At 45.8% G+C, this 26,809-nt stretch overlaps 2 protein-coding genes and 1 pseudogene across 4 annotated transcripts in view; all 3 read left to right on the top strand.

Moving 5' to 3' along the window:
* Positions 1-5,440, top strand: part of LOC148474078 (ficolin-1-B-like) — a 59,667-nt gene extending 54,227 nt beyond the window's left edge. For all 3 annotated transcript variants that reach the window (XM_088459188.1, XM_088459186.1, XM_088459187.1), the window contains one exon: positions 5,190-5,440. In XM_088459188.1, coding sequence (XP_088315314.1) covers positions 5,190-5,440 — 251 coding nt within the window. The remainder of the gene's footprint in view (positions 1-5,189) is intronic.
* A 4,824-nt stretch (positions 5,441-10,264) lies between these two features.
* On the top strand, positions 10,265-12,261 carry LOC148474077 (lamina-associated polypeptide 2, isoforms alpha/zeta-like). The gene is made up of 2 exons (XM_088459184.1): positions 10,265-10,361; positions 11,249-12,261. The coding sequence occupies exons 1-2, from the start codon at positions 10,265-10,267 to the stop codon at positions 12,259-12,261; spliced, it is 1,110 nt and encodes a 369-aa protein (XP_088315310.1).
* A 756-nt stretch (positions 12,262-13,017) lies between these two features.
* LOC148474076 (uncharacterized) lies at positions 13,018-14,491 on the top strand (annotated as a pseudogene).
* The last annotated feature ends 12,318 nt before the right edge of the window (positions 14,492-26,809 follow it).

Genomic DNA, 26,809 nt, shown 5'->3' with positions numbered 1-26,809 from the left:
GGCCCTCCAACCTAGGGGTGCCTAACCCTGACCCCCCCAAAAAAACCTAACCCTAACCCTGCTATGCTCCATAAACCTAACCCTCCCCTCCCTAAAGCTAAGGCGCCCCGGACCGTGCGTCTAGCTCTGCATATCAATATACAGCACTGTAAGGAGAGGTGGGACTAGCCGTACATACTGTCAGCTGTAGCTCGCACCTTATATATATATATATATATATATATACATACATACAAAATCCTCAAAGGTGGCACTCCCATATACAGAAAATAATTTGCAGGTGCCCTCCAGTTAAGGTCAGCCAAGGATGACCCCACAAATAGAAGTCCCCACAGGCGGCACTCTGACATCCAAATAACAGCACAGGAAGATGTGATTGTTATCACCAACGTGTCGGAGTGTTTATTCCAGCCCCTTCATCAAGGTACAACAATGGTATATACATATAATAAAGACATTTATACTCACAATACCCCACATGCAGTCCACACCGCGTGTTGCCAGGGTAAAGGATAGCCAGGCTGTGGGTGTCTCCACTCTCCTAGGACTGACGCTGTACAAGCATTGGTGTGGAGGATAGGTGTGATGATGTCATCAGCAGGTGACCCGGCCCCAGATGCTGCGCGGTGTGGACTGCACGTGGGGTATTGTGAGTATAAATGTCTTTATTATATGTACAGTATATACCATTGTTGTACCTTGATGGGGCTGGAATAAACGCTCCGAAACGTTGGTGATATCAATCACATCTTCCTGTGCTGTTATTTGGATTTCAGAGTGCCGCCTGTGTGGACTTCTATATATATATATATATATATATATATATATATTAGGGATGTGCAGGCTCGGATAGGTTCGAGTTTGCACGTGGAGTTCGGATTTTTCCCTCCAAAAAAACGGAACTCAGAACGAGGCAAAACGTCATCTTACATGGACGAACATCATCATTCCTGGACAAAAGACCAGGAATGATGATGTTCGTCCATGTAAGATGACGTTTTGCCTCGTTCTGAGTTCCGTTTTTTTGGAGGGAAAAATCCGAACTCCACGTGCAAACTCGAACCTATCCGAGCCTGCACATCCCTAATATATATATATATATATACACACACACATATATTTAGAGTATATATATGTGTGTGTGTGTGTATAGCTATATATATATATACAGTCAGGTTCATAAATATTGGCCTCTATTCACCACCACAATGGCTTTGAAATAAAACAAACAAGATGTGATTTAACTACAGACTTTCAGATTTAATTTGAGGGTAATTACATCCAAATCAGGTGAACGGTGTAGGAATTACAACGGTTTCTATATGTGCCTCCCACTTTTTAAGGGGCCAAAAGTAATGGGACTATCAACTCAAAAGCTCTTTCATGGACAGGTGTGGGCTATTCCCTCGTTATTTCATTATCAATAAGCAGGTAAAAGGTCTGGAGTTGATTCTAGGTGTGATATTTGCATTTGGAATCAGTTGCTGTCAACTCTCAATGGGCTCTATTTACTACAATCCGCATATTGAATGCGGATTGTAGTGTGATATTACCGAGTGAATTCGCATTGCGAATTCAGGCAATATCACAGGGATTTACTATAAATCCCTTGCAGGGACAGAGCTTGCGATAAAGCTCTGTCCCTGCGGATCCCATCCGCACTGTAGTCGCGGTATTTTCGGAAAAAATACCGCAACTAAGAGCCCGCGCATGCGCCGACCGACCACCGCTACTACCCCCCCACCGACGCTAAGCCCCGCCCCCGGCACTAAGCCCCGCGATCACGGACCCCCCCGCGACCCCCCCCTTCATTACACTTACCTGCATCCTCCTGGCCTCCGGTGATCTTCTCCGGGCTTCCCGATCAGGTGATCTCCCATACTGCACTGGGGCCCGATCACCTGATGACCGGGCCCCAGTGTACTATGGGAGACCAGCTGACCGGAGAGGAGCCATCACCGAAGGCCCGATCACCGGTCCCTGGATTCAGGTAAGGAAAAGAAAAAAATGTTTAATTTTTTTTTTCTTTTTTGTACAGCAATCAGCTTGCGGTCTGCTTAGACCACATAGCTGATTACTGGTACCGGCTCCCGCCTCTGCTCTCCCCGTTAGAGCAGAGTGGGAGCCCGGTAACCGGGGGAGACCCTGGATAACGCCACCTTCAGGTGGCGTTATTATCACAGGGCTTCCCCCGGTATTTTTTTACAATTTATTTTTAGTAACTTAGGTCGGATCACATTTCCCATTACAATTATGGGAAATGCGATCTGCTTTACTAAAAATAAGTGATACTGGGGGTTGGAGCAGAATTTTACTAATTCTACTCCAATTGCCCTATAGTAACTACAGGTGAAACTAAAATAATGTGAAAAGGGTGTGAAAACACCCTTTTTCACTTTATTTTAGTAAAAATAATGTTAATAAATAGAGCCCAATATGAGATCCAAAGAGCTGTCACTATCAGTGAAGCAAGCCATCATTAGGCTGAAAAATCAAAACAAACCCATCAGAGAGATAGCAAAAACATTAGGTGTGGCCAAATCAACTTTTTGGAACATTCTTAAAAAGAAAGAATGCACCAGAGCGCTCAGCAACACCAAAAGACCCGGAAGACCACGGAAAACAATTGTGGTGAATGACAGAAGAATTATTTCCCTGGTGAAGAAAAACCCCTTCACAACAGTTGGCCAAATCAAGAATGCTCTCCAGGAGGTAGGTGTATATGTGTCAAACTCAACACTCAAGAGAAGACTTCACAAGACTTCACAAGAGTGAATATAGAGGGTTCACCACAAGATGTAAACCATTGGTGAGCCACAAAAACAGGAAGACCAGATTAGAGTTTGCCAAACAACATCTAAAAAAGCCATTACAGTTCTGGAACAACATCCTATGGACAGATGAGACAAATATCAACTTGTACCAGAGTGATGGGAAGAGAAGAATATGGAGAAGGAAAGGAACTGCTCATGATCCAAAACATACCATCTCATCAGTGAAACATGGTGGTGGTAGTGTTATGGCGTGGGCATGTATGGCTGCCAATGGAACTGGTTCCCTTGTATTTATTGATGATGTGACTGCTGACAAAAGCAGCAGAATGAATTCTGAAGTGTTTCGGGCAATTTTATATGCTCATATTTAGTCAAATGCTTCAGAACTCATTGGACGGCGCTTCACAGTGCAGATGGACAATGACCCGAAGCATACTGCAAAAGCAACCAAAGAGTTTTTTAAGGCTAAAAAGTGGAATGTTATGCAATGGCCAAGTCAATCCCCTGACCTGAATCCGATTGAGCATGCATTTCACTTGATGAAGACAAAACTGAAGGGAAAATGCCCCAAGAACAAGCAGGAACTGAAGACATTTGCAGTAGAGGCCTGGCAGAGCATCACCAGGGATGAAACCCAGCGTCTGGTGATGTCTGTGCGTTCCAGACTTCAGGCTGTAATTGCCTGCAAAGGATTTGCAACAAAGTATTAAAAAGTGAAAGTTAGATTTAGGATTGTTTAGTTTGTCCCATTACTTTTGGCCCCTTAAAAAGTGGTTGGCACATATAGAAACCGTTGTAATTCCTACACCGTTCACCTGATTTGGATGTAATTACCCTCAAATTAAATCTGAAAGTCTGCAGTTAAAGCACATCTTGTTTGTTTCATTTCAAAGCCATTGTGGTGGTGAATAGAGGCCAAAATATGAAAATGCTGTCAATGTCCCAATATTTATGCACCTGACTGTATGTATGCATATCTATATATGTGTCTATAAATAAATATATATAATACATGTGTAAATATTATTAATATATGCACAGAGTATGATTGATTTTTGGATGTCTGAAAAAATGACAAATAAAAGCACAATTTTTAAATGAGATCGGAAGGGGTAGGTGCGAGATTAATATTTTTATCAGGGTGCATACAAACATAACAATTCCGAAGATAAATACCCAGACTGGACCAACAATGGCGCATCATGATCCCAATCACATTCTTTATTTACAGCCTACTTGTGGTATGGATGCTCTGGGACACTCAATCTCGTGAGACCTGTGACATCCTCACTTGCGAAGAAACGGTGCCATGAGGAAAGGGTCCTACGCATACTTGCCGACATTCAGCTCCCTCCCTCCTTCCGGGAGGGAGCTGAATGTCTGTATACAGCGGGGGGCGTGGCGGTGATAAAGTAATGGGGGCGGGTGCGTGACCGAGCGACCGTGTCTTCATGGCCCTGCCCCCTCTTCACATGCTGAAATTAACGACATTGCGAAACGGGTTGGGGCCACGATGACGCGACTCAGTGTGAATCACATCACCGCCCCCACCCACTGTGTGGGTTTCTATCAAAACTGCGGGGGCGGCCGCCAGGAGGCTTGCCTTCCTTTCCAGGGGGCTGGGAGCAGCACACAATATTTGGGAGGCTCCTGGCCAAATTTGGAGGGTAGACAAGCCTGGTCCTACGTGGTCCTGGAACATCGTTGAAACATCGCACCCTCTGTCACAGCACACAATAGGCCCTTCTTAAATTTCAGCTCCAGGCCCATGAGAACCTTAATCTGGCACTGGGGAGGGCCAGAGGACAATTCCATCTTGCACCTCTGTCCTTTACATTTGGCACAATTTGGGGCATTGCTGACTGAGATTATTATAGTTTATTAAACTGCCATCCTGTCTGCCATGTCTGTGTGGCAATGTTTCATAGATGTCCTATATTTTTTTAAACTGCCGTGCATTTGTGCCGCTGCTCTGTTGCTTACTTTAGCCAGCCAGCTCGCTGCAGCCTTCGGCCTATATTGGTGAAAAATAGTTAAATCAATATTGTGAGCTGTGAGGTGGTTAAAAATGCCTAGAAATACCTGAAAATGATTGTTATTAAGGTTAATAATACTGTAGGAACAAAAACAGGCCCAAATTATGTGGTTTTAGCTGTTTATATCATTTTTTGGAAAAATACAGATCCAAAACCAAAACCTAAAAGCAAAACACTAAGAAAAAAAATCCCAAACCAGGGGAGATCCAGATCCAAAACCAAAACACGGGGGTCGGCGCACATCTCTAATAATAATTATCAATACAAAATGTATTTATTGTTCTTTATCTGGATGTCCAGGCAGTTGATTAGGGGTGTACTTTAGACTCTGTTTGATCAGTAATATTTGGAATGTCATTATGTCTCCTGTCTGTTCCAGGTGACTCACTTTCCCAGCACAAAAATTCCCAATTTTCCACCAAAGACCGAGACAACGATGAATACAGAGTTAGCTGTGCCGAATTGTACAAAGGAGGGTGGTGGTATTACGCCTGCTATCGTTCTAACTTGAATGGCCTCTACCTGAAGGGTAATCACAGCAGCTATAGCCAGGGAATTAACTGGTACACCGGCCGAGGGTATAATTCCTCGTACAAAGTTTCAGAAATGAAAATTCGACCACAATCCTGAGAAAAGTACTACTGCTACTCAGATATAAGAACCCCACGCCATAATACACGCTATAAAAAAAAGTTTATGATTGTATTTGGCATTATTAAAAAATACATTTATGCTTATTAATTGTCAGTATATTTTTGTCCTCATTGTAATGTTTAATCAGTGAATTAATTAAAGCTCTAAAAACCGCAGCAATGTAACTTTGTCTATTATGCACTTTCGTGGCCCCTTACCATGTAAAGTGTAACACAATGTATTAATAGTATGTGACATCTGCATAAACAATTTTCATGAAAGGCTATTGGTCGTGGCTCCCTGCACTATAAGAAGGGCTAATTGTATATTAAGATGTAAGTGCCGACACTCCTAAACCATATTCAAGTGAACACAGGATTATACAGTTATGCAGTTTATAACTGAAGAGTCCACACTCTAAAGATCCAATGGTAGAACAGGAAAACTTATGGTAAGAAGCAGGGCTGGCTCCACAGCTTATAGCGCCCTGTGCCGGCCGAGTGCTCTGTGCTCCTTATCAAGCGCGGCGCAGCCATGCGTGACCGAAATTGGGGGCGTGATCTAATTGTCATAGGCCACGCCCCTTACGTGACATTATCTGAGGGGCGTGCCCGCATGGCACGCCTTCAAATAACGTCAGGCTTGGGGAGCCTCACTAGCTGGGCTTCCCCCAGCCCTCTCACGGCACTGAATGGATGCTGCGCACAGCTGCTGCGGTGTGGGTCCCCAACCTCCCGATTTGAAAATCGGGATGCTGGGAGGGGTGCACTCTCTATAGGTTATAGGTGGCGCCCCTGTTCGACCGCTCAGGACGAACCCCCCTAGAGCCGGCCAAGGTAACAAGTATATAACAACATTTTTGTCTATATAAATTCAAATGAAATATTGCACACTTTTAGGGTATATTTACTAAAGTGCGGGTTTTTAGAAATGAAGATGTTGCCCATAGCAACCAGATTCTAGCTGTTATCTTCTAGAAGGTGCTAGATAAATGTTAAGTAGAATCTGATTGGTTGCTATGGTCAACATCTCCACTTCTAAAAACCCGTACTTTAGTAAGGGATGTAGTTAATTGACCGGCTCAGGAGTTATGACAGGCATCAAGATACCGACGCCTGTCATAATCCCAATGCCGGAAGACAGAACGAGGTAAGTATGGGCACCCATTCTGTTAGCAGCAGGGGGAGGGGGGTAGGTTTAGGGCATCCCGGGGGACTTAGGGATAGGCACCTCCCTGGGAGGGTTAGGCTAGGGAAGAGGGCGTTAGGGTTAGGCACCCCCCCGGGAGGGTTAGGTTTAGCGACCGGGGAGGGGGGGTTAGGTTTAGGCGCTAACTGGGGGAGGTTAGGGTTAGGCACTAAGGAGGGTTAGTATACATACCTGATGCTGTTGGGATTTCCTCCCTTCGGCCAATCCCATTCCCTTTAGTAAATATACCCCTTAGAGACCATTTCGCCTATTCAACTGTAATCCACCTTTGCCCTCTCTCCAGGTTGATTTTAATCGATTTAAAATCGATCAAAATCAATTAACATCGATGTTGTGTTTCTGGAGGTAAATCACACATTTACTAACAAAAATGTTTTTTATTTTTTTATTTAAAAGATCTGTTTCTTTTGGCTTTCCAAGAATCACGTGAAGGAAAAAAAGAAAATGTTACAGGCAGATATCAATAACAGTAAATTACAATGTGCAATAGTTATACAAAGGTAACATGGAAAAAACAAACTGGTGTGTAGATTCAGCCGCTAAACATACATTAGGGAGATAGAAATATAGGCCCTGATTCAGAGCCGGACGCTCTGACCAGAGCGCTCGCTCTGAATCAGGGCCCACCTCCATTAATATGGAGCGTCCTCCTGGATGCTCGTATAGCTGTGGGTCACCACTCACAGCATATACGAGCGTGCAGAACGATGGTCGCGATGGTCTTGACCATCGCGACCATCGAAACTGCGAGCAAAAGCCTGCGGTTGGGTTTTTCAACCGCAAGGCCAGGAGTGATTTTGGCTCTATCAGAGCCAAAATCACTCCCACTGACATCACTAGTGATGTCAGTGGGGCCGGCTTCAGACGGTAGGCGTTGCCATGGGAATGCCTCTGTCTGGCAGGCACGCCCCTGGCACGCCCACCAAAGGGGGCGTGCTGTCAGTCACCATCGACAGCACGCCCCCTTTGATGAGACACTCCGAGCAAAGGAAAGTCCTTCGCTCGTCGAGTCTCGCGCATGCGCACGACGGAGCTCCCTCCGTCGTGCGCATGCGCAGTGGGGACCATCGACCCACTTGCGAGCGGACAGCCGCTCGCGAGTGGGTCTGAATGAGGGCCATAGTCCCAGTTCAAATAATAGTTGTATAACACTACAAAAATAACCAATGGACAATATTATAATATCCAAAGAAAAGTAAAATAGTACATATAGATATCTGGATCAAAGCACAAAAATAACAACAAAAAATACAAATGGTAGAACAAAAGTAAGAAAGAAAGGCAGTGCTGTAGTAGAATCAATGAAGAGAGAATATGTGGTCAATATCAGGGTGATGTACAGAGCATGTCCCCTAAGCATATATACTACCGTGTTTCCCCGATAATAAGACCTACCCTGAAAATAAGCCCTACCCTTACTTTTGTAGCCCGGTCTAAAATAAGCCCTACCCCGAAAATAAGACCTACCTTTTTTTCTTTTTGAGCTGGGAACGCTGCAGAGACCAGCGTTCCCAGTCATGCAGTGCGCGGGTGACATCATGATGTCACCCGCGCGCTGAGGATCCTGTGCGGCCGCGCCTGCTGGATCATATTAGATCCAGTCAGCGCGCAAGTGAAAGGGACATCCCGGACAGCGGTGACTCAGGTAAGTACCGTACTTGCACTGCAATAAGGGGGCCTGCATAAAGGACACTGCTACAGGGGGGGGGGCTGCATAAGGGGCACTGCTACACAAGGGAGGCTGCATAAGGGGCACTGCTACAGGGGGGGGGGCCTGCATAAGGGGCACTGTTACACAAGGGAGGCTGCATAAGGGGCACTGCTACAGGGGGGGCCTGCATAAGGGGCACTGCTACAGGGGGGGCCTGCATAAGGGGCACTGCTACAGGGGGGCCTGCATAAGGGGCTGTCAATGTTAGTTAAAATAAGACCTACCCCGAAAATAAGCCCTATGGTGTTTTTTGGAACCAAAAAAAAAATAAGACAGTGTCTTATTATCGGGGAAACACGGTATATATAGGAACATCCAGGTTTACAATTGATCAAAAAGAAATACAATATATAGGAATTTCCATATCATTCAAGATAACAGTCTGAGTAAATACCATAAGGTAGTCTCAGACACCTTCAAAATCTGAGCTTGCGTAGGAGAGTCGAGTGATTCAATATATTTTGAGACAATTTTTTATAAAAGGATGTAACCCCTGCTTGCAGCGCAGGGAAAACTGCTTGTCTATCATAATACAGGGTCTGGAGCATAATAGACTTAACTGTTCCCAAAAAGGGAGGGGAAGGGGAGGTCCAAGCACATAAAATTACTTTTTTAGCTACAGTGACATTGACAGTCAGTAATGGGACTATGCGAGATTTATCTGGACACAAGTCCCAGTTTATGAAATTAGCACATAATTAGAGATGAGAACCGAACCCACCCGAACTTTGGAATCCGAGCCGAGATCTGAGTCGGCTCGGGTTTTTCCGCTTGACTCTGATCTCAACACAAGGCAAAACATGCCTGTGCTGAGGGGCTGTGTGTTGACAATGTGAAGAGGATGGAGGGGGCTGCCTGTGATCGCTGTGGGGGCTGGCTAGGCTACTTGACACTCAGTGAAGAGTAAGGAGGGGGCTGTGATCGCTGTGCTGATAGGGCTGGCTACTGTTGTCACTTGTCAGGGGTTGGCTGCTTAATGTCCATAAGGGCTGTCTGTCTGTTGTCCATAGGGGCTGGTACTCACTGCTCTGTCCATCAGGGGTGCTCTTCATCTTCACCCCCAGTGTGAAAAAAAATTTAGTTTCTCCTTCATCCACTAGGGGACACTGGAGCCTCAGTACAATGGGGTATAGAAGTGGGTTAGCCGGGAGCTGGCACCTTTAATAAAAAAACTTGAATGGTGGCTAGCTCCTCCCCCTCTATTCCCCCCCCCCAGGTCAGTCTAAAGTTTGTGCCCTGGGAGCTGGACCTATGCTCCATTAAGTCACACTAAGAGAAATTTTAAAGAAATTATTTTGAGGATACAGACATGCAGCCTACTGCCCCTGCCTGTCTGCACTGCTGGAGCTGCCGGGGAGACCTCACCGCCTTTGCCTGCGGTCCGCGCTGAGGTCTCCAGCTACAGAGACCTCAGTCTCTGGGGAGCCCTAGATGCGCTGCATGCGGCGCTTGTCGCGGGCTTCCTTCAGCTCAGACCCCGCTGCCGGCAGCCATGGTAGTGTTAAGGTCTGTGCATCCTGGCTCCCCGACTAGCGGGAGAGCCAGGACTTCATTCAGGTGGGCAAACAAAACAGCAGCGCTAGCGCGGTGAAGGCGCCATAGCGGAGGGGGCGGAGCTTAAGTCCATCTTCTGCTCCTGCCTCCCAGCGTCCCCAGTGCTTCTGCAGTAGACGCTGGGGGCCATTTTAGAGGAAGGGCTGCTCCTGGAGACTGCACATAAGAATCTGATTAAGGCCAGTAAAGAGGTTTATTTTAAGGGCTGTTTATAGCTCTATTGTAGAGCTGCTAAGGGGGCATAGCAATCTCCCTCTCTGCCCCCCCTTGGTTAATGTGTAGTCTCTATATCTGTCCTCTCACCTACTGTGTGTGTGTGTGGTGTGTGTGTGACAGAGTGCTGCAGCATGGCTTCTAAGGGATCTAAAGCTGCACAAAAGTCCTTCTCATGCAAAAGATGTGCAGAGAAGTTCACACAAGAACAATCTAACTCCTCTCTGCTGTGTGATACGTGTGTGTCTCAGCCGCAGGCTGCCGACACTCCATCCCAACCGTTATGGTCTGATCAAATAACTTCGGTTATGACTAGACTCTCTGATGAGCTTGAAGCAGCTCGCAGAGACAGGGAGGTGATCACACACAGATCACCTGAGCCAGATTGGGCACGTTCTTTAGCCAAATCTGTGGAGGGACCTACTAAAGTTATGTCCCAGGCCCCTCCTGCAGCCTCGTTATATAATGTCCCTAATAAGAGACTTTGGGCCTGATTCAGAGCCGGACGCAAGTGGCTGCTCGTTCGCTCCGAGCGATGTTTGCCCAACTGCGCATGCGTACGGATTGTAATACGCATGCGCGAACCAGTCAGTGCGGCCAAAATTCATGTGCTCGCAAAATAGCGAATGCCTGATAATTTGAGTGACAGAATGAGGCGTATGTGGGTGGTAACAGGGGAAGGTGCTTGAAAACGGGGAGTGGAGATCCGATCGCAGGCGTGCTTAAAGGTCAAAACGGGCGTTTTATGGGTGTGCATAATTAAAACAGCAGCGTCATTGACCACGTCACTGGGTTTTTTTTAAGCCAGAACTGCTCGCAAAATTGTGGTAGCAAAAACCAACCACAAGAATAGCGAGCAGTTCATACCCTGGTCGATGTACTCGATTAATCTAATAAATAGCGGACATGACGTAGGATGCGAGCGGCCAGGGGGCGTAGTTATCCAAAAAACGACCGCAAGTTTCGTTCGCTTGTTCAGACCTAGAGGCGTGAACAGACCGCAAACAGCGAACGGTTCATTTGAATAGCCACCCCTATTTTCGGGACGAGCGAGCGCAAATAGCGACCGGTTCTGAATCAGGCCCTTATTCAGAATCCTTTACATTGGGATGATTCAGATGACGAGGAAGCGCAGGAACCTGAGGAGGGAGAGGTTCAGGAAGAGGTTCAGTTTCCTGATGAATCGGAACCTATATCACAGGGCGTAGATGCATTAATCACTGCAGTCCGCCAGGCTTTACACATAGAGGATTCAGAGGTGTCTTCTAAACCATCTATTTTTGGTAAGATATTTAGACAGGCTGTCACTTTCCCAGCTTCAGAGGAGTTGGATGATATCCTAACCTCAGCGTGGAAACACCCTGATAAGAGGTTTCCAATCTCTAAGAAAATTTTATCCTATTATCCATTTCCACCAGATAGTAGAAAATTATGCGAAACTCCCCCAGCTGTAGATCCCTCAGTATCCCGCCTTTCTAAAAAGACGGTGCTTCCTGTTCCGGGTGCTGTTTCCTTAAAGGAGTCCTCCGACAGAAAGCTGGAAAACACGCTAAAATCCATTTATACAGTGGCAGGAGTGTCACAGCGTCCAGCACTGGTTAGCTGTTGGGTTAATAAAGCTGTCGAAGCCTGGGCTACACAGCTTGCAGAAGGTCTCAGGTCAGGATCGCAGACTGAAGATCTCATTCAGCTGGCTGAGCAGATTGCAGAATCGGCCGCTTTCCTTGGGGAAGCTTCTAAGGACATATGTGGTCTTTCCGCTAGATCTTCGGCTTTAGCTATATCAGCCAGAAGAGCCCTTTGGCTGCATCAATGGCACGCAGATGCAGAGTCCAAGAGAGCTGTAGAAGCTCTTCCTTTTACTGGAGAATTTCTTTTCGGGACGGAGTTGGATAAGTGGATCTCACAGGCTACCAGTGGGAAATCCACTTACCTACCATCTGCGGCTCCCCCTCCTAGGCGACCTTCTGCGGGACCTTCCTTTTGGTCCTTTCGTCCCCCCGGCAGGTTTAGAGGATGCTCCAGGGGAGCTCTGGCTTTCTCCCGCGGGTCTAGAGGCCGTGGTAGAACTGCAACATCAGCTTCATCCGGGTCCCAGCAGGACAAAACAACAGCAAAGCCCTCCGCATGACTCTTTCATTTCTCAGTTGGGAGATCAGAGGGTGGGAGCTTGTCTTTTACATTTCAGGGAAGTGTGGATCAAGTCTTGCCAGGATGCCTGGGTCAGGGACATCATTACACACGGTCTGAAGTTGGACTTCAGAATAGATCCGCCTTCTCGTTTTTTCACAACCGGTTTACCTCTGGCATCAGAAAAAAGGGAGGTTATTCTAGAAGCAATACAGAAGCTGCTATTGTCCAAGGTGATAGTGGAAGTTCCGACCCATCAGAGAGGTCGGTTTTTATTCCAGCTTGTTTGTGGTGCCCAAGCCGGACAGCTCTATGAGACCCATTCTCAATCTCAGGGATCTCAACCCTTATCTTCAAACCTTCAGGTTCAAGATGGAGTCTCTCCACTCTGTTATAGCAGGACTCGAGAAAGACGAGTTTCTTGTGTGCCTACCTCCACATCCCTATCTGGCCTCCACATCAAGCATTTTTTCGATTTGCGGTCCTAGACTCACATTGGCAATTTCAGGCCCTACCTTTCGGTCTTTTGTCGGCACCAAGGGTGTTCACAAAGGTCATGGCCATCATGATGGCTCCGCTGCGATATCAGGGGGTAGTCATTGTCCCATATTTAGACGACCTACTGATCAAAGCTCCGTCAGTAGCTCGATTGTTAATAGACATTCAATTAACTCAGCATCTTCTCTTGCAACACGGGTGGATCTTAAATTTCAAAAAATCCTCCTTGACTCCGACACAACGTCTGCTGTTCCTGGGCATGATATTGGACACAGCGGAACAGAAGGTTTTTCTGCCTCAGGCCAAGGTCTCCTCCATTCAAAGCATGGTGCGTATCATTTTGCGGCATCGCAGAGTATCAGTACATCTCTGTATCCGCCTGCTGGGAAAGATGGTGGCGACCTTCGAGGCAATTCAATATGCAAGATTTCATGCCCGCCCCTTTCAGTTGGACCTTCTTTCCCAGTGGACAGGATCCCACCTATTTCTCCACCAGCGAGTCCTCTTGTCTCCCCAGACGAGAACATCTCTAATTTGGTGGTTGAATCCCTCGCACTTGCTGACAGGACGACGGTTCGCAGTATGGGATTGGATTCTCCTCACCACAGACGCAAGTCTAAGAGGGTGGGGAGCAGTGACCCAGGGAAGACATTTTCAGGGGCACTGGACTCAAAGGGAGGCAGGTCTACCCATAAATATTCTAGAGTTAAGAGCAATATTTTATGCTCTCCAACTGGCACAGTCTCTGTTGCAGGGTCAGGCAGTCCGAGTACAGTCGGACAATGCCACAGCGGTCGCCTATATCAACAGACAGGGCGGAACCAAAAGCAGAGCCGCCATGAAGGAAGTAGGCAGAATCCTGCATTGGGCAGAGGAATTCGCAGAGGCAATCTCTGCCATCTTCATTCCAGGAGTGGAAAACTGGGAGGCCGATTATCTCAGTCGGCAAGATATTCATCCAGAGGAATGGTCGCTCAATCCTCAAGTATTTCACCAACTAACTCTCAGGTGGGGTCGTCCACAGGCCGATCTCATGGCATCGAGGTTGAACCACAAATTACCAATTTACTGTTCCCGGACCAGAGACCCACAGGCAGCAGCAGTGGATGCCCTGACAACACAGTGGAAGTTCCACTACGTATACTTATTCCCTCCTTTCCCGCTAATTCCTCGCTTACTTCAGAGAATCAAACGCGAGAATGTCAGAGTGCTCTTCATAGCACCAGATTGGCCCAGAAGAGCGTGGTACTCACAGATAAGGAATCTGTCGGTAAACGAGCCGTGGCCGCTTCCTCTTCAAGACGACCTCCTGCTTCAAGACTTAAGGCGGCTTCGTTTGATGGCATGGCTACTGAAAGGGCTGTTCTTAGACAGAAGGGAATCCCGTCAAGTGTAATTCCTACCATGATTAGGGCTCGCAAGGAGGTTACATCTCAGCATTACTATTGCATATGGAAAGCTTATGTCACTTGGTGTGAAAGATGCAATTCACCTCCATCAGTTTTTAAGGTATCACGTCTACTTCTTTTCCTTCAGGCTGGCTTAACGGCAGGGCTTCGTCTGGGCTCCATAAAGGTACAAATATCCGCGTTATCCATTTTCTTCCAGAGAAAATTGGCCTTATTACCGGATGTCCAGACTTTTATCCAGGGAGTAGTCAGGCTTCAGCCTCCTTTTGTGTCTCCTACGGCACCATGGGACTTAGATTTGGTATTGGCTTTTCTCCAGTCTGAAACCTTCGAGCCGCTACAGAGGGTGGAGTTAAAGTACTTAACTTGGAAGGTGGTTCTCCTTTTGGCACTCGCCTCAGCGAGGCGGGTCTCTGAACTGGGGGCCTTATCATGCCGTCCTCATCTCATTTTCCATGAAGATAGGGCAGAATTACGCACACACAAATCCTTTCTTCCAAAAGTAGTCTCTGCTTTTCATATAAATCAACCAATTGTGGTCCCTGTGTTTAAGGATGACTCTCCAGCTTCTAGATCCTTAGATGTGGTCAGAGTGCTCCGGATTTATGTCGACAGGACTGCTTCGCTCCGTAAATCGGATGTTTTGTTTGTTCGGTTTGATTTGGCCCGACCAGGTTGGCCGGCTTCCAAACAAATTATTTCCAGATGGATTCGTCTGACTATTAAACAGGCTTATGTGGTGGCTTCCAGGCAACCACCGGCTTCTATTACAGCGCATTCTACGTGCTCGGTAGAACCTTCATGGGCGGCTGCTCGTGGGGTTTCTTTAAACCAGCTTTGTCGAGCTGCCACTTGGTCCGGAAGGCACACGTTTCTTAGATTCTACCGTTTTGATACTTTTGCGGCCTCCGCTTCAGAGTTTGGCCGTGCAGTTTTGCAGGGTTCTCAGTGCTCTCCCACCCGGGATGTGAGCTCTGGGACGTCCCCATTGTACTGAGGCTCCAGTGTACCCTAGTGGATGAAGGAGAAAATAGGATTTTGGTACTTACCGATAAATCCCTTTCTCCGATTCCACAGGGGACACTGGACGCCCACCCTGCGCTGCTCTACCTGCATTTGTTACTTTTTCCACATTCAGACGGTTGTTTGTTACTGTTGTCTGATTGGAATGTTGGTTTGTCTTTTATTAACCTTCTTTATATATGAATGCTGTGGCTTCTCTGTTTCCTTTTCCTTAATTTCCAGCTCCCCTCGGGCACAGTTGTTTAGACTGACCTGGGGGGGTATAGAGGGGGAGGAGCTAGCCACCATTCAAGTTTTTTTATTAAAGGTGCCAGCTCCCGGCTAACCCACTTCTATACCCCATTGTACTGAGGCTCCAGTGTCCCCTGTGGAATCGGAGAAAGGGATTTATCGGTAAGTACCAAAATCCTATTTTTTTTTCCGTGTGTGTACGCATTAGCCACACTTATCAGCAACGTAGCTGTGCAGGGCTGCTGCCTGTGTCATTTATCAAGAGGCTGCTGCCTCTTTCAGGGGTGCTCTCCCTCCCAAGTGCCAAAAAAAAATTAACCAATCAATCAAAGTGTTTTTTATCTATGTGTGTGTGCGCATTAGCCTCACTTATCACCAGCAACGTAGCTGCGCAGGGGTGCTACCTGTGTCATTTATCAAGGGGCTGCTGCCTCGTTCGGGGGGTGCTCTCCCCTCAAGTGCCTAAAAAAATTAATTCATAAAAAAAATAAGTGTTTTTTTCTGTGTGTGTGTGCGCATGTTAGCCACACTTTAACCAACGTAGCTATGCAGGGGTGCTGCCTGTGTTGTTTATCAAGGAGCTGCTGCCTCGTTCGGGGGTGCTCTCCCCTCAAGTGCCAAAAAAAAATATTTATAAATAAAAAAATTAATAAATGCTGGCGTAACCAGGGTAGTCCTAAAATGATTTTTTGGGAAGCCTCAGGTATCACTAAGAACTTTAAAGACTCGGAGTGAAGTGCCCTAACACGGACTAATACTGGTTGAGTTTCCTTGGTGACTACTCCTTTAGCTAGAGGCCATCCATCTACAGAGGTCAGGGAAATTGTGTGTTTGAGAGATGAACAAGGAATCTGTAGTTTATCAACTAGACTAGAAGTCATGAAGTTTCCGGCTGCTCCAGAATCCAATAGAGCAGAAACGAAAACAGGCTTAGACTTAAGATCCAAAGCTAGGGAAATTTTGAAATCTTTAGTATTAGGGGATGGGCTCATAACTCCTAACTTGATGTCCCCAGGGTCAGTTAGGAATGGGCGTTTCCCGATTTACGGGAGCAGGAGACCACCAGGTGACCCGAATCTCCACAGTATAGACAGAGGTTCTTTAGCATCCTTCTCTAACGTTCCTCTTTGGAGAGATGGGTTTGGTTCACCTGCATAGGCTCCTCATCTATAGGAGGATGGGGTGGATGGGTAGGCAAGGGAGGAGTGAATAACTTTTGCCGGTCAGTTCTGTGCTTTTCAGCCTGACGTTCTCTGAAGCGTAAGTCAATTTTATTGCAGAGTGAAATCATCTCATTTAAATTAGTGGTAAGCTCACGGGTGAACAGATCATCTTTTAGACGGTCCGAAAGGCCATGCCAAAAGGCTGAGGTGAGGGCCTCCTCATTCCACTTAAGCTCTGATGGCAAGATTTGAAACTGTATGTCATATTGGCTGACAGGACGGGTTCCTTGTCTCAGGTTCATGATACTGGACGATGCTGACAGTGTGTCCAGGCTCATCAAAAATCCTCCTGAATGATGACACAAGGTCTGCATAGTTATCCAGCAGCGAGTCTGAACGTTCCAAGAGTGGGGAGGCCCAATACAAAGCTGAACCAGATAACAAAGACACAATGTATGCCACTTTAGTTCTAGCAGTGGGAAAGTTATCAAGCTGTAAGGTAAAGTGTATGTCACACTGATTTAAGAAACCACGACAGAGCTTAAGATTGCTGTCAAATTTGCTTGGCATATGTAGGAGTAAACAAGGGGATACCTGGTCCCTGTATTACCAGGCACAGGAGGAGGTGTAGTTGCTTATGCCCCAGGGGTGGATAACGAGGTTTGCAGATTATCTTGCCGCTTGGACATCTCTTGTAGAAACTGAGCCATTTGATGCTGCATAGTTTCCAGGTTTTCTAAACGACCAGCAATACAGCAAAATAAATCCACTCCAGACTCCTGTTCCGTTGCCGAATCCATGGGGCCAGTGCAAACTGTGAGGGTCTGGGTTTGTTGTGGACCCGGGGTGGTGATAGGAGCAGACACAGAAGCAGATTTAAATAAAAAGGTGGAGCTTTTAATAAGTGATTTAGCAGACATGGAAATGGCAAAAGAAAAAGTCCAGGTTTTAGCACTAAAGTACACTTGATAACTGTGGTGGGGTAAATGGGAGAATGTCCAGATAGTGACAGGCAGGAAGTGTCCAGTATGCTGGTATGGTGAGCTGTAACGAAGTGCAGGCAGAGGTAATGAAGTCCAGCTGGGAGTTAGAGTGTAAGGCAAGGTGCAGGGAAACAGCAGGTTCAGGTACTCAGGCAGGGGAAAGGTAAATGGACGGTGCAGGGTAAGTCCAGCAAGTTTGGAGCAGGCAGGGTAACAGGCTAATAGCGCTTCCAGGCAGACAGGTAAGGCACAGGTACTCTCTCTCAGCTGCAGCTGAGAAACATGTTGCAAGGCTCTGGACCTTCCTAAGTAATGGTGCTCAAGGATTCTTCTGGGGCAAGGATTGATGTGAATGAGTAAAATATTTTTTGTAAATGTCTCCCCTCCCCTTCTCCCTCATAAATTTGCTTCAGAATCAAAAAATTAAATTCAATTTACTACCAATCAACCAGGGGTGTGCACCGGCCACTTTTCGTGTTTTGTGTTTTGGTTTTGGATCTGGATCTTTCTTCGTGTTTTGGATCTGGATTGGTTTTGCCAAAACCACCCTTCCGTGTTTTGGGTTCTGGGTTTTGTGTTTTGGATCTGTATTTTTTTTAAAAAAAGCATAAAAACAGCTAAAATCACAGAATTTGTGGGTTTTTCTGCTCCTATGCTATTATTAACCTCAATAACCTTCATTTCCACTCATTTCCAGTCTATTCTGAACACCTCACACCTCACAATATTGTTTTTATGGCCAAAAGGTTGCACCGAGGTAGCTGGATGACTATGCTAAGCGACACGAGTGGGCGGCACAAACACGTGGCCCATCTAGGAGTGACACTGCAGTGGCAGACAGGATGGCAGTTTGAAAAACTAGGCTCCAAACAGTACATACTGCAAAGAAAAAAAAGAGGTGCAAGATGGAATTGTCCTTGGGCCCTCCCACCCACCCTTATGTTGTATAAATAGGACATGCACACTTAACAAACCAATAATTTCAGCGCCAGGGTCTGCCACATGACTGTGGCTGAAATGATTGGTTCGTTTGGGCCCCCACAAAACAAGCTGGCAATTAATGTGTCCCTGCACAAACTGGTTCTACGGAGGCAAGATGTCGTCCTCATCCTCCTCATCCACCGATTCCTTGGATAAAACAGGAAAAAGGGATTTAGGTGACCCTGGACTGCTTACGGTCTGAGCCAAAGTTTCTGAACTTGACAGTAACTTTTTATGAATGCGCTGCAGGTGCCGTATAAGGGAGGATGTTCCTAGGTGGTTAACGTCCCTACCCCTACTTATTTCACCTTTACAAATGGTACATATGGCAAGACAGTTGTTGTCCGGATTTGGATAGAAATATTGCCAGACCAAAGAGGTGGAATGTTTGGTCTTCTGCCCAGGCATGACCGTGATGGGCTTTTTCATCCCACGGACAACAACTGTCTCCCCCGGAGCCTGATTTAAACAAACCACATCACCATCAGAATCCTCGCCAACTTCCTCCTCAGTGCCAGCTACACCAGTATCCTCATCCTGTTGTACTTCAACAGTGACATCTTCAATTTGCATATCAGCAAGTGGACTGTGGGTGCTCCTTTCAGCACTTGCAGGGGGCGTGCAAATGGTGGAAAGAGCCACCTCTTCCCGTCCAGTGCTGGGAAGGTCAGGCATCGCAACCGCCACCACACTTGGACTCTCCTTGGGGATTTGTGATATCTTCTTAGAACGCACAGTTCTTCGCTGTGCTTTTGCCAGCTTAACTCGTTTGATTATTTTAGCGGGAGGAGGGCTTCCATCGTCATGTGAAGCTGAACCACTAGTCATGAACATAGGGAAAGACCTTAGCCGTTCCTTGCCACTCCGTGTCGTAAATGGCTTATTGGCAAGTTTACGTTTCTCTTCAGATGATTTAAATGTTTTTTTCAAGGTCATTTTCCTGAACTTTGTCATTTGGGATTGTATGTGCCCTTTACTATGACATTGGGCATCGGCCTTGGCAGACGACGTTGATGGCATGTTATCGTCTATGTCATGACTAGTGGCAGCAGCTTCAGCACTAGGAGGAAGTGGTTCTTGATCTTTCCCTATTTTATTTTTATCGGAGAAAGTTTGGTCCTCCATTTATGTTATATTGATATATACGTGCGGCTAAGGCGCACACAAACACAGAAAATAATTTTTTATTTTTGTTGGAGACTAGTGCACTTTGTGGGTTACACCACCCTTTAAGAAATGAGCCAGCCGGCCCATTACTTATGGGACACAGGCGCACGCTTGGCACTACTTTGTTGATGCACGAGCGGCTACTGCGCACACAATTCACAAACACAGAAAATATTTTTTTATTTGGTTTGGACTGGAGTGTACTTTGGGGGTTACAGCACCCTTTAACGGTCAAGCCAGCCAGCCCTTTACTTATGACACAGGCGCACGCTTGGCACTACTTTGTTGATGCACGTGCGGCTACTGCGCACACAATTCACAAATACAGAAAATATTTTTTTATTTGGTTTGGACTGGAGTGTACTTTGGGGGTTACAGCACCCTTTAACGGTCAAGACAGCTGGCCCTTTACTTATGACACAGGCGCACGCTTGGCACTACTTTGATGATGCACGTGCGGCTACTGCGCACACAATTCACAAACACAGAAAAAAATTTTTTATTTGGTTTGGAGTTTATTTTGGGGGTTACAGCTCCCTTTAATGGTCAAACCAGCCGGCCCTTTACTTATGACACAGGCGCACGCTTGGCACTACTTTGTTGATGCACGTGCGGATACTGCGCACACAATTCACAAACACAGAAAATATTTTTTTATTTGGTTTGGAGTGTACTTTGGGGGTTACAGCACCCTTTAACGGTCAAGCCAGCCAGCCCTTTACTTATGACACAGGCGCACGCTTGGCACTACTTTGTTGATGCACGTGCGGCTACTGCGCACACAATTCACAAACACAGAAAATATTTTTTTATTTGGTTTGGACTGGAGTGTACTTTGGGGGTTACAGCACCCTTTAACGGTCAAGCCAGGCGGCCCTTTACTTATAACACAGGCGCACGCTTTGCACTACTTTGTTGATGCACGTGCGGCTACTGCGCACACAATTCACAAACACAGAAAATAATTTTTTTTTTGGTTTGGACTGGAGTGTACTTTGGGGGTTACAGCACCCTTTAATGGTCAAGCCAGCCGGCCCTTTACTTATGACACAGGCGCACGCTTGGCACTACTTTGTTGATGCACGTGCGGCTACTGCGCACACAATTCACAAACACAGAAAAAAAAAAATTATTTGGTTTGGAGTGTACTTTGGGGGTTACAGCACCCTTTAACGGTCAAGCCAGCTGGCCCTTTACTTATGACACAGGCGCACGCTTGGCACTACTTTGTTGATGCACGTGCGGCTACTGCGCACACAATTCACAAACACAGAAAAAATATTTTTTTTTAGCACTTGGGGGGAGCACCCCTGATGGACAGAGCACCCCCTGGACAACACTACAGCACCCCTTTAGGACTGGGACACTGCACAGGACTTTGGAGTGGACACAGCCCCTATGGACAACTGACTGCACAACACAGTCCAGCCAGCCCCTATGGACTTTCAAGTAGTGGACACAGCCCCTATTAACAACAGCAGCACAGCACAACACAGCCAGCCCCTATGGACTTTGAAGTAGTGGACACAGCCCCTATGGACAACAGCAGCACAGCGCAGCACAGCACAGCACAACACTACTCTGCACTACACTACACTACACAGCCCAGCCAGCCCTAACTCCCACCCTCCCTCTTCACTGTCCACAGCTGAGTGAGAAAATGGCGCCGACGCGGGTACCTTATATAGGATCCAAAACCCGCGAGACTCGGAAGGCGGGATGATGACGTTTTGCCTCGATTTCAGAATCCGAGTCAGGCGGGAAAAGTCGAGCCTGACTCGGATCGGACTCGGATCAGGAGGGCTCGGGGGGGTTCGGATTTCAGAAATCCGAACCCGCTCACCCCTACAATCAACCCTTTCTGTCCCTGCTTTCAACTACACACATACTCCAATTCCCTCTCTAATAAAAACATTTGTTTCCTGATTTGCCATAATGGAAGTTGAACTGCCACGTGTTTGTGCCGCCCACTGCTGCCGCTTAACTTAGTCAGCCAGCTAGCTTTAGGGCCTAAACTGGATGAAAACAATATAGTGACGTGTGAGGTTGTCAAAATTTACAGGAAACGAGTGGAAATAAATGTTATTGAGGTTAATAATACTGTAGGAACAAAAACAGGCCAATTTTATGTGATTTTAGCGGTTTTTATGATTTTTTAAGAAATAGAAAAAACAAAACACGAAGGCCGGTTTTGGTAAAACCAATCCAGATCCAAAACCAGCGGAGATATAGATTCAAAACCAAAACACAGGGTCGGTGCAAATTATATATATATACTGGCTCCAGTGCCTTCCTTTGGGGTCAGCACCCCTAATTTATACTTCCATGAATGAAGGTTCGGAGACTTATAAATTCAATACCCTCACCATAGGGGTTGTTTAATGTGGGTAAACTTTTCGGGGTCTTACACCCCTTCCTCAGGACAACATGGTGAGGGTATTGAATATATAAGTCTCTGGGGGGGCGTGGCCACGGCTGCAAAGGAGTAGGAAGCAACTTGTTGGAGCTCCCTGATCAATTATCCTGATCTGCCACCCTGAGCCCAGATACCTGGCTGTCTGTTGGTGTGCAGCACTTCTACCCTGTGCTGCCACTGTTGGAGTGTCCTGGAGCTGTTTAGAGTGAGTAGTGATCCTGTGCAGAACCCCTCTCGTCTCCCCTGCTTGAGTCCTTACAGCCATACTTGTGAAGCTACCTGTCTCCTCCCTCCTGCCTGTGTTTACTGCTGGCAGTGCAGAACAACCAGCTTCCTCTCCTTGTTATTAAATACTGCAGCTAAGAATATATAATTACAGAGCTGCCTGTTTTTTATCCTCTCTTCCTGTGTTTAATATTGGCAGCATAAAAACTTGGATTCTTCACTCCTTCACAGTGTACTGCTAGAAGAGATGAGCGGGTTCGGTTCCCAGAGAACTGAACCCACCCGAATTTAGCATATCCGAGTCGGATCCAAGCAGGCTCAGAGGTTCCCGCCTTACTCGGATCTCAAAACCGAGGCAAAACCATAGAGTTGGAAATCTCGCGGTTCGCGAGCTTTCATCTTTATGATCAATGTAGTATATAGGGACCACGTGACAGACGCCATTTCACTCTGGCTGTGGAGACTGAACAGGGAGGGTGGGTAGTGTAGTAGTGAGTAGGAGGTTACTTCCTCAAAATGTGGAAAAGATGATGTTCATTAAAATGAATTACAAATTCCACAGGAAGATCAACATTTACATCAAAAAATGACAGGCGCCTATGGTAGAATCCAGTGGGGACGAATTAATATTGTGTGAAGAAAGGATGTACACACTGATGGGGATGAAGGGGGTGATGACAACTTGTAATGTAAAGGCAGTTTGTGTATGGGATCATTTTCATTTCCATGTCCAAAGCACATTGGCAGCTTGTTTTATGGGGGTCCAAACAAACCAATCATTTCAGCCACAATTGACAGTCCTTGTCGCTGAAATGATTGGTTTGTTAAACTGTCCTGTTGCGTATACAACATAAGGGTGGGTGGGAGGGCCCAAGGACGATTCCATCTTGCACCTTTTTCCATTCCATTACGTGCTGATTGGGGCATTGCTGCATGACATTTTAAATTAATGTTATGGTTGGTTTAGGAACCAATGATTTTTTTTAATTAATTTATGATCAATTTAACAGCCAGGGGCAGCACCCAATGAATTGTTTTGTAATTAATTTATCATCAGTTTAACAGCCAGGGGCTGCACCCAATGAATTGTTTTTTAATTAAGTTATGATCAATTTAACAGCCAGGAGCTGCACCCAGTGAATAGTTTTTTAATTAATCTATGATCAATTTAACAGCCACGGGCTGCAACCAATGAATTGTTTTTTAATTAATTTATGATCAATAAGTTATTAGGTTACAAAAAGTTTTTTTTGTTTAATCTTAAACATAGCAGAAATGTTGTCCTAACAGATTATAAAGTTATATGATCTAAAACACTAAAGCCTATGGCCCTGATTCAGACCCACTCGCAAGTGGGCGTACGTACGTTCGGCGTACGTAAAAAAATATTTAAATTCAAGCACTCGCTCGTATTTTCGTACGCAGCTAAAAATCCGCCCCAAACTCAGGCGACCCCTCCTCTAACTAACGAGCGTGCCAAATAGCGAGCGTACATCCCCGAAATGGCTTGAAGGGAACGCACGCACAAGTACAAACTGGAAGTGGGCCTGTCAGATTCCGATTACCTGCTCGTTTATTCTGCCTACCTCCCTCAATCGTATCATGCCAATCAATGTATCAATTAGCTTAATTGTTGTTTTTTTTCAACACAATGCAATAAACTTTAATCTTGTCCGTGTTTGTGTTTACTCGCAGAATACGTACGGCTGAAACCTTCGCTTTTATTGTTCAAAAGACATGTTAGCCCCAATTAAACAATTGTTCTATTTGTTTGTATCCCCACAAATTTTCTGTGGTTCATTTCTTTATTTAAATTTGCTTACGCATGTCACTGCCTCAAGCCTATCATAACTCTCAAGAGATTTGTGGCCCTGTCGAACACATGACTCATACACTAACCAATAGAATTTGTCCTGTTAATTTCCCAAATACATTAGCCAATCAATTTTTTTTGGGTGCTTTATTAAAAATAATTTTCTAAAAAAACACCATTGCCATCATGAGATCCGCCGCATTCATCAGGCGCGAACTGCTGGTGCTGACGGAGGTGATGGACAGGCGGATCACCAGTCAGCCTCCACCCATCTCAAATAGCCGAAAGCGTTCCGCATATGCGGAGGTACGTCGCCGCCTGCGCTCCTTCGGCTCACGCCGACATATTGGCCAGCTGGAGCGCAGGTGGTCGGACCTGCACCGGCGTACGCCCCGCTTGCTGGCATGCTTTCGCATGCAGATCGAGGAAAGTAAGTTTTATGGACTGTGGTTTTCAAGTTTATCTTGTGGGCCCTAACTGCGTGTGCATGTTTTCATGTCTGTCCTATTTAGTCATTGTAGTCATATCTGCATGTGCATGTTTTCATGTCTGTCCTATTTAGTCATTGTAGTCATATCTGCATGTGAATGTTTTCATGTCTGTCCTATTTAGTCATTGTAGTCATATCTGCATGTGCATGTTTTCATGTCTGTCCTATTTAGTCATTGTAGTCATATCTGCATGTGCATGTTTTCATGTCTGTCCTATTTAGTCATTGTAGTCATATCTGCATGTGCATGTTTTCATGTCTGTCCTATTTAGTCATTGTAGTCATATCTGCATGTGCATGTTTTCATGTCTGTCCTATTTAGTCATTGTAGTCATATCTGCATGTGCATGTTTTCATGTCTGTCCTATTTAGTCATTGTAGTTATATCTGCATGTGCATGTTTTCATGTCTGTCCTATTTAGTCATTGTAGTCATATCTGCATGTGCATGTTTTCATGTCTGTCCTATTTAGTCATTGCAGTCATATCTGCATGTGCATGTTTTCATGTCTGTCCTATTTAGTCATTGTAGTCATATCTGCATGTGCATGTTTTCATGTCTGTCCTATTTAGTCATTGTACATTTTTTGTTTTTTTTTATTTCTTATTTTGGATTCCTGTTGAAACTAACCACAATATTTTTTTCATCTTTTAGGGGCACAGCAAAGACTACGGCATCATCGCCAGACAAGACGCCGGTCCCGGCCCCTCTCTCCAACCCCCAATTCCTCAATTACCCCCTCCTCCCCAGACCCTGTGGCCGAGATTTCTGGTCTACTTCCCCTCCAGCCCAATTCCCCCTCTCCTCCATCCGCCCCTCCTCCAAATTCCCCCTGCCAGGATTCTTCAAACACCCTGCCCCTAGGTTTGGGGAATGTAGCCACCTCCGAGGTGGTCCAGGGAGTGGCTTCTCGCTCTGGCGTTTTGCCGAACGGTATGTTTTTTTATTTTATTTTGGGCACCACAAACTGTTTGTATGTAATCATGTGTCGTCCCCATTTTTTTTGGCTTTCTGTCGCCTTAGGGTATTTTTGGGGGTTGTCTTTACCTGTTCCTGCTGATTTCACCATACACATATCACACCTGTGTGCATTTTTTTAGGGCCCTTGTATTTTTGGCCTAGGACATTTTGGGGTGCTGGGTTTTATCCGTGTAATGTTTTTTTTGGCCACAAGCTTTTAAGTTTTGGTTTGCTTGTTTTGAGTTTTTTTAGAATGTTGCTTCATTATTGATTTATTAATCCCCAAACTTTTGTCACCCACAGAGGAACAGAGGCGTCGGGCAGAAATCTGTCAGTGTGTGGCACGTATGCGGGAGCAAGTCACCGGGCTTCTGCAGGGCCTTGACCATCTGGCGGTCCTCCTTAGGAATTAGTTTTTTTTTTGTTTTTTTTTCTAATTGTTTACAATTAAATCAGTTTTAATTCACGCTCTGTCTCATGCGTTTTTAGTAAATCCAAGATTCTTTACACTGACATAAGTAGACTCTTCAAGCAAGGATTGCCACAGAATCTCACTACAGATTGTGTGTTGTATTTTGAAGGCAAACAGGCACAAGAAACCCCTCCCAGTACCAATGTCATTTTCCTTTTTTGGGGTGGACAACATGATAGTTTAGAACATTTTTCAGGTTCCTATTTGGTGGCCAATCTGCTTAGGACAATCTTACGAAGGCAACTGATTGTACAGGATTCCTTTGTGTGTTGGTTAGTACCCTGAAAACATATTACATTTTAGCTCCACTTGCTTCATTACTGGGTTACCCCTTAGGTAAAATTAACGTTTGGGAGTTTGTTTACACTTGCTTCTAACGTGCCCAAAAAGGAAACAAATTACACTCTCCAAATATTTATTCACAACAGAAATCAAAATACAAAGTGGTCACTCACAAACAAAACACACAGTGATAATCAGAAATACACCACATACCAAAAACAGGAAAAAAACACACAACAAATCAAGAACTGGTTGACGAAGGTCCATGCCCACATGATTTCAAAAATATGGCGTTGCAATATGGGTGTCATAATATATTCCAGAAGTTTCCACATAAAGGTTTTTGAAGGGTAGCAGGAAGTAGTCATCGTGGGAGTGGCAAAGATTATGCAAACAAACAGAAGATGGTGCAAGAATTAATATCAAAAAAGATGAA

Source organism: Taudactylus pleione, unplaced genomic scaffold (assembly GCF_031769625.1).
Source record: "Taudactylus pleione unplaced genomic scaffold, aTauple2 ptg000897l, whole genome shotgun sequence".
NCBI lineage: Eukaryota > Metazoa > Chordata > Amphibia > Anura > Myobatrachidae > Taudactylus > Taudactylus pleione.
Note: the sequence above shows the minus strand (reverse complement) of the source record. Positions and strands in the feature narration are given on the sequence as shown.

What these genes read in the sequence shown, in the direction of transcription:
- LOC148474077 (XM_088459184.1), top strand. Translation starts at nt 10,265, where the DNA reads ATGGCTTCTAAGGGATCTAAAGCTGCACAAAAGTCCTTCTCATGCAAA. An exon ending in ATCTAACTCCTCTCTGCTGT is followed by an intron (nt 10,362 to 11,248) that starts GTGATACGTGTG and finishes GGGATGATTCAG; the next exon opens with ATGACGAGGAAGCGCAGGAA.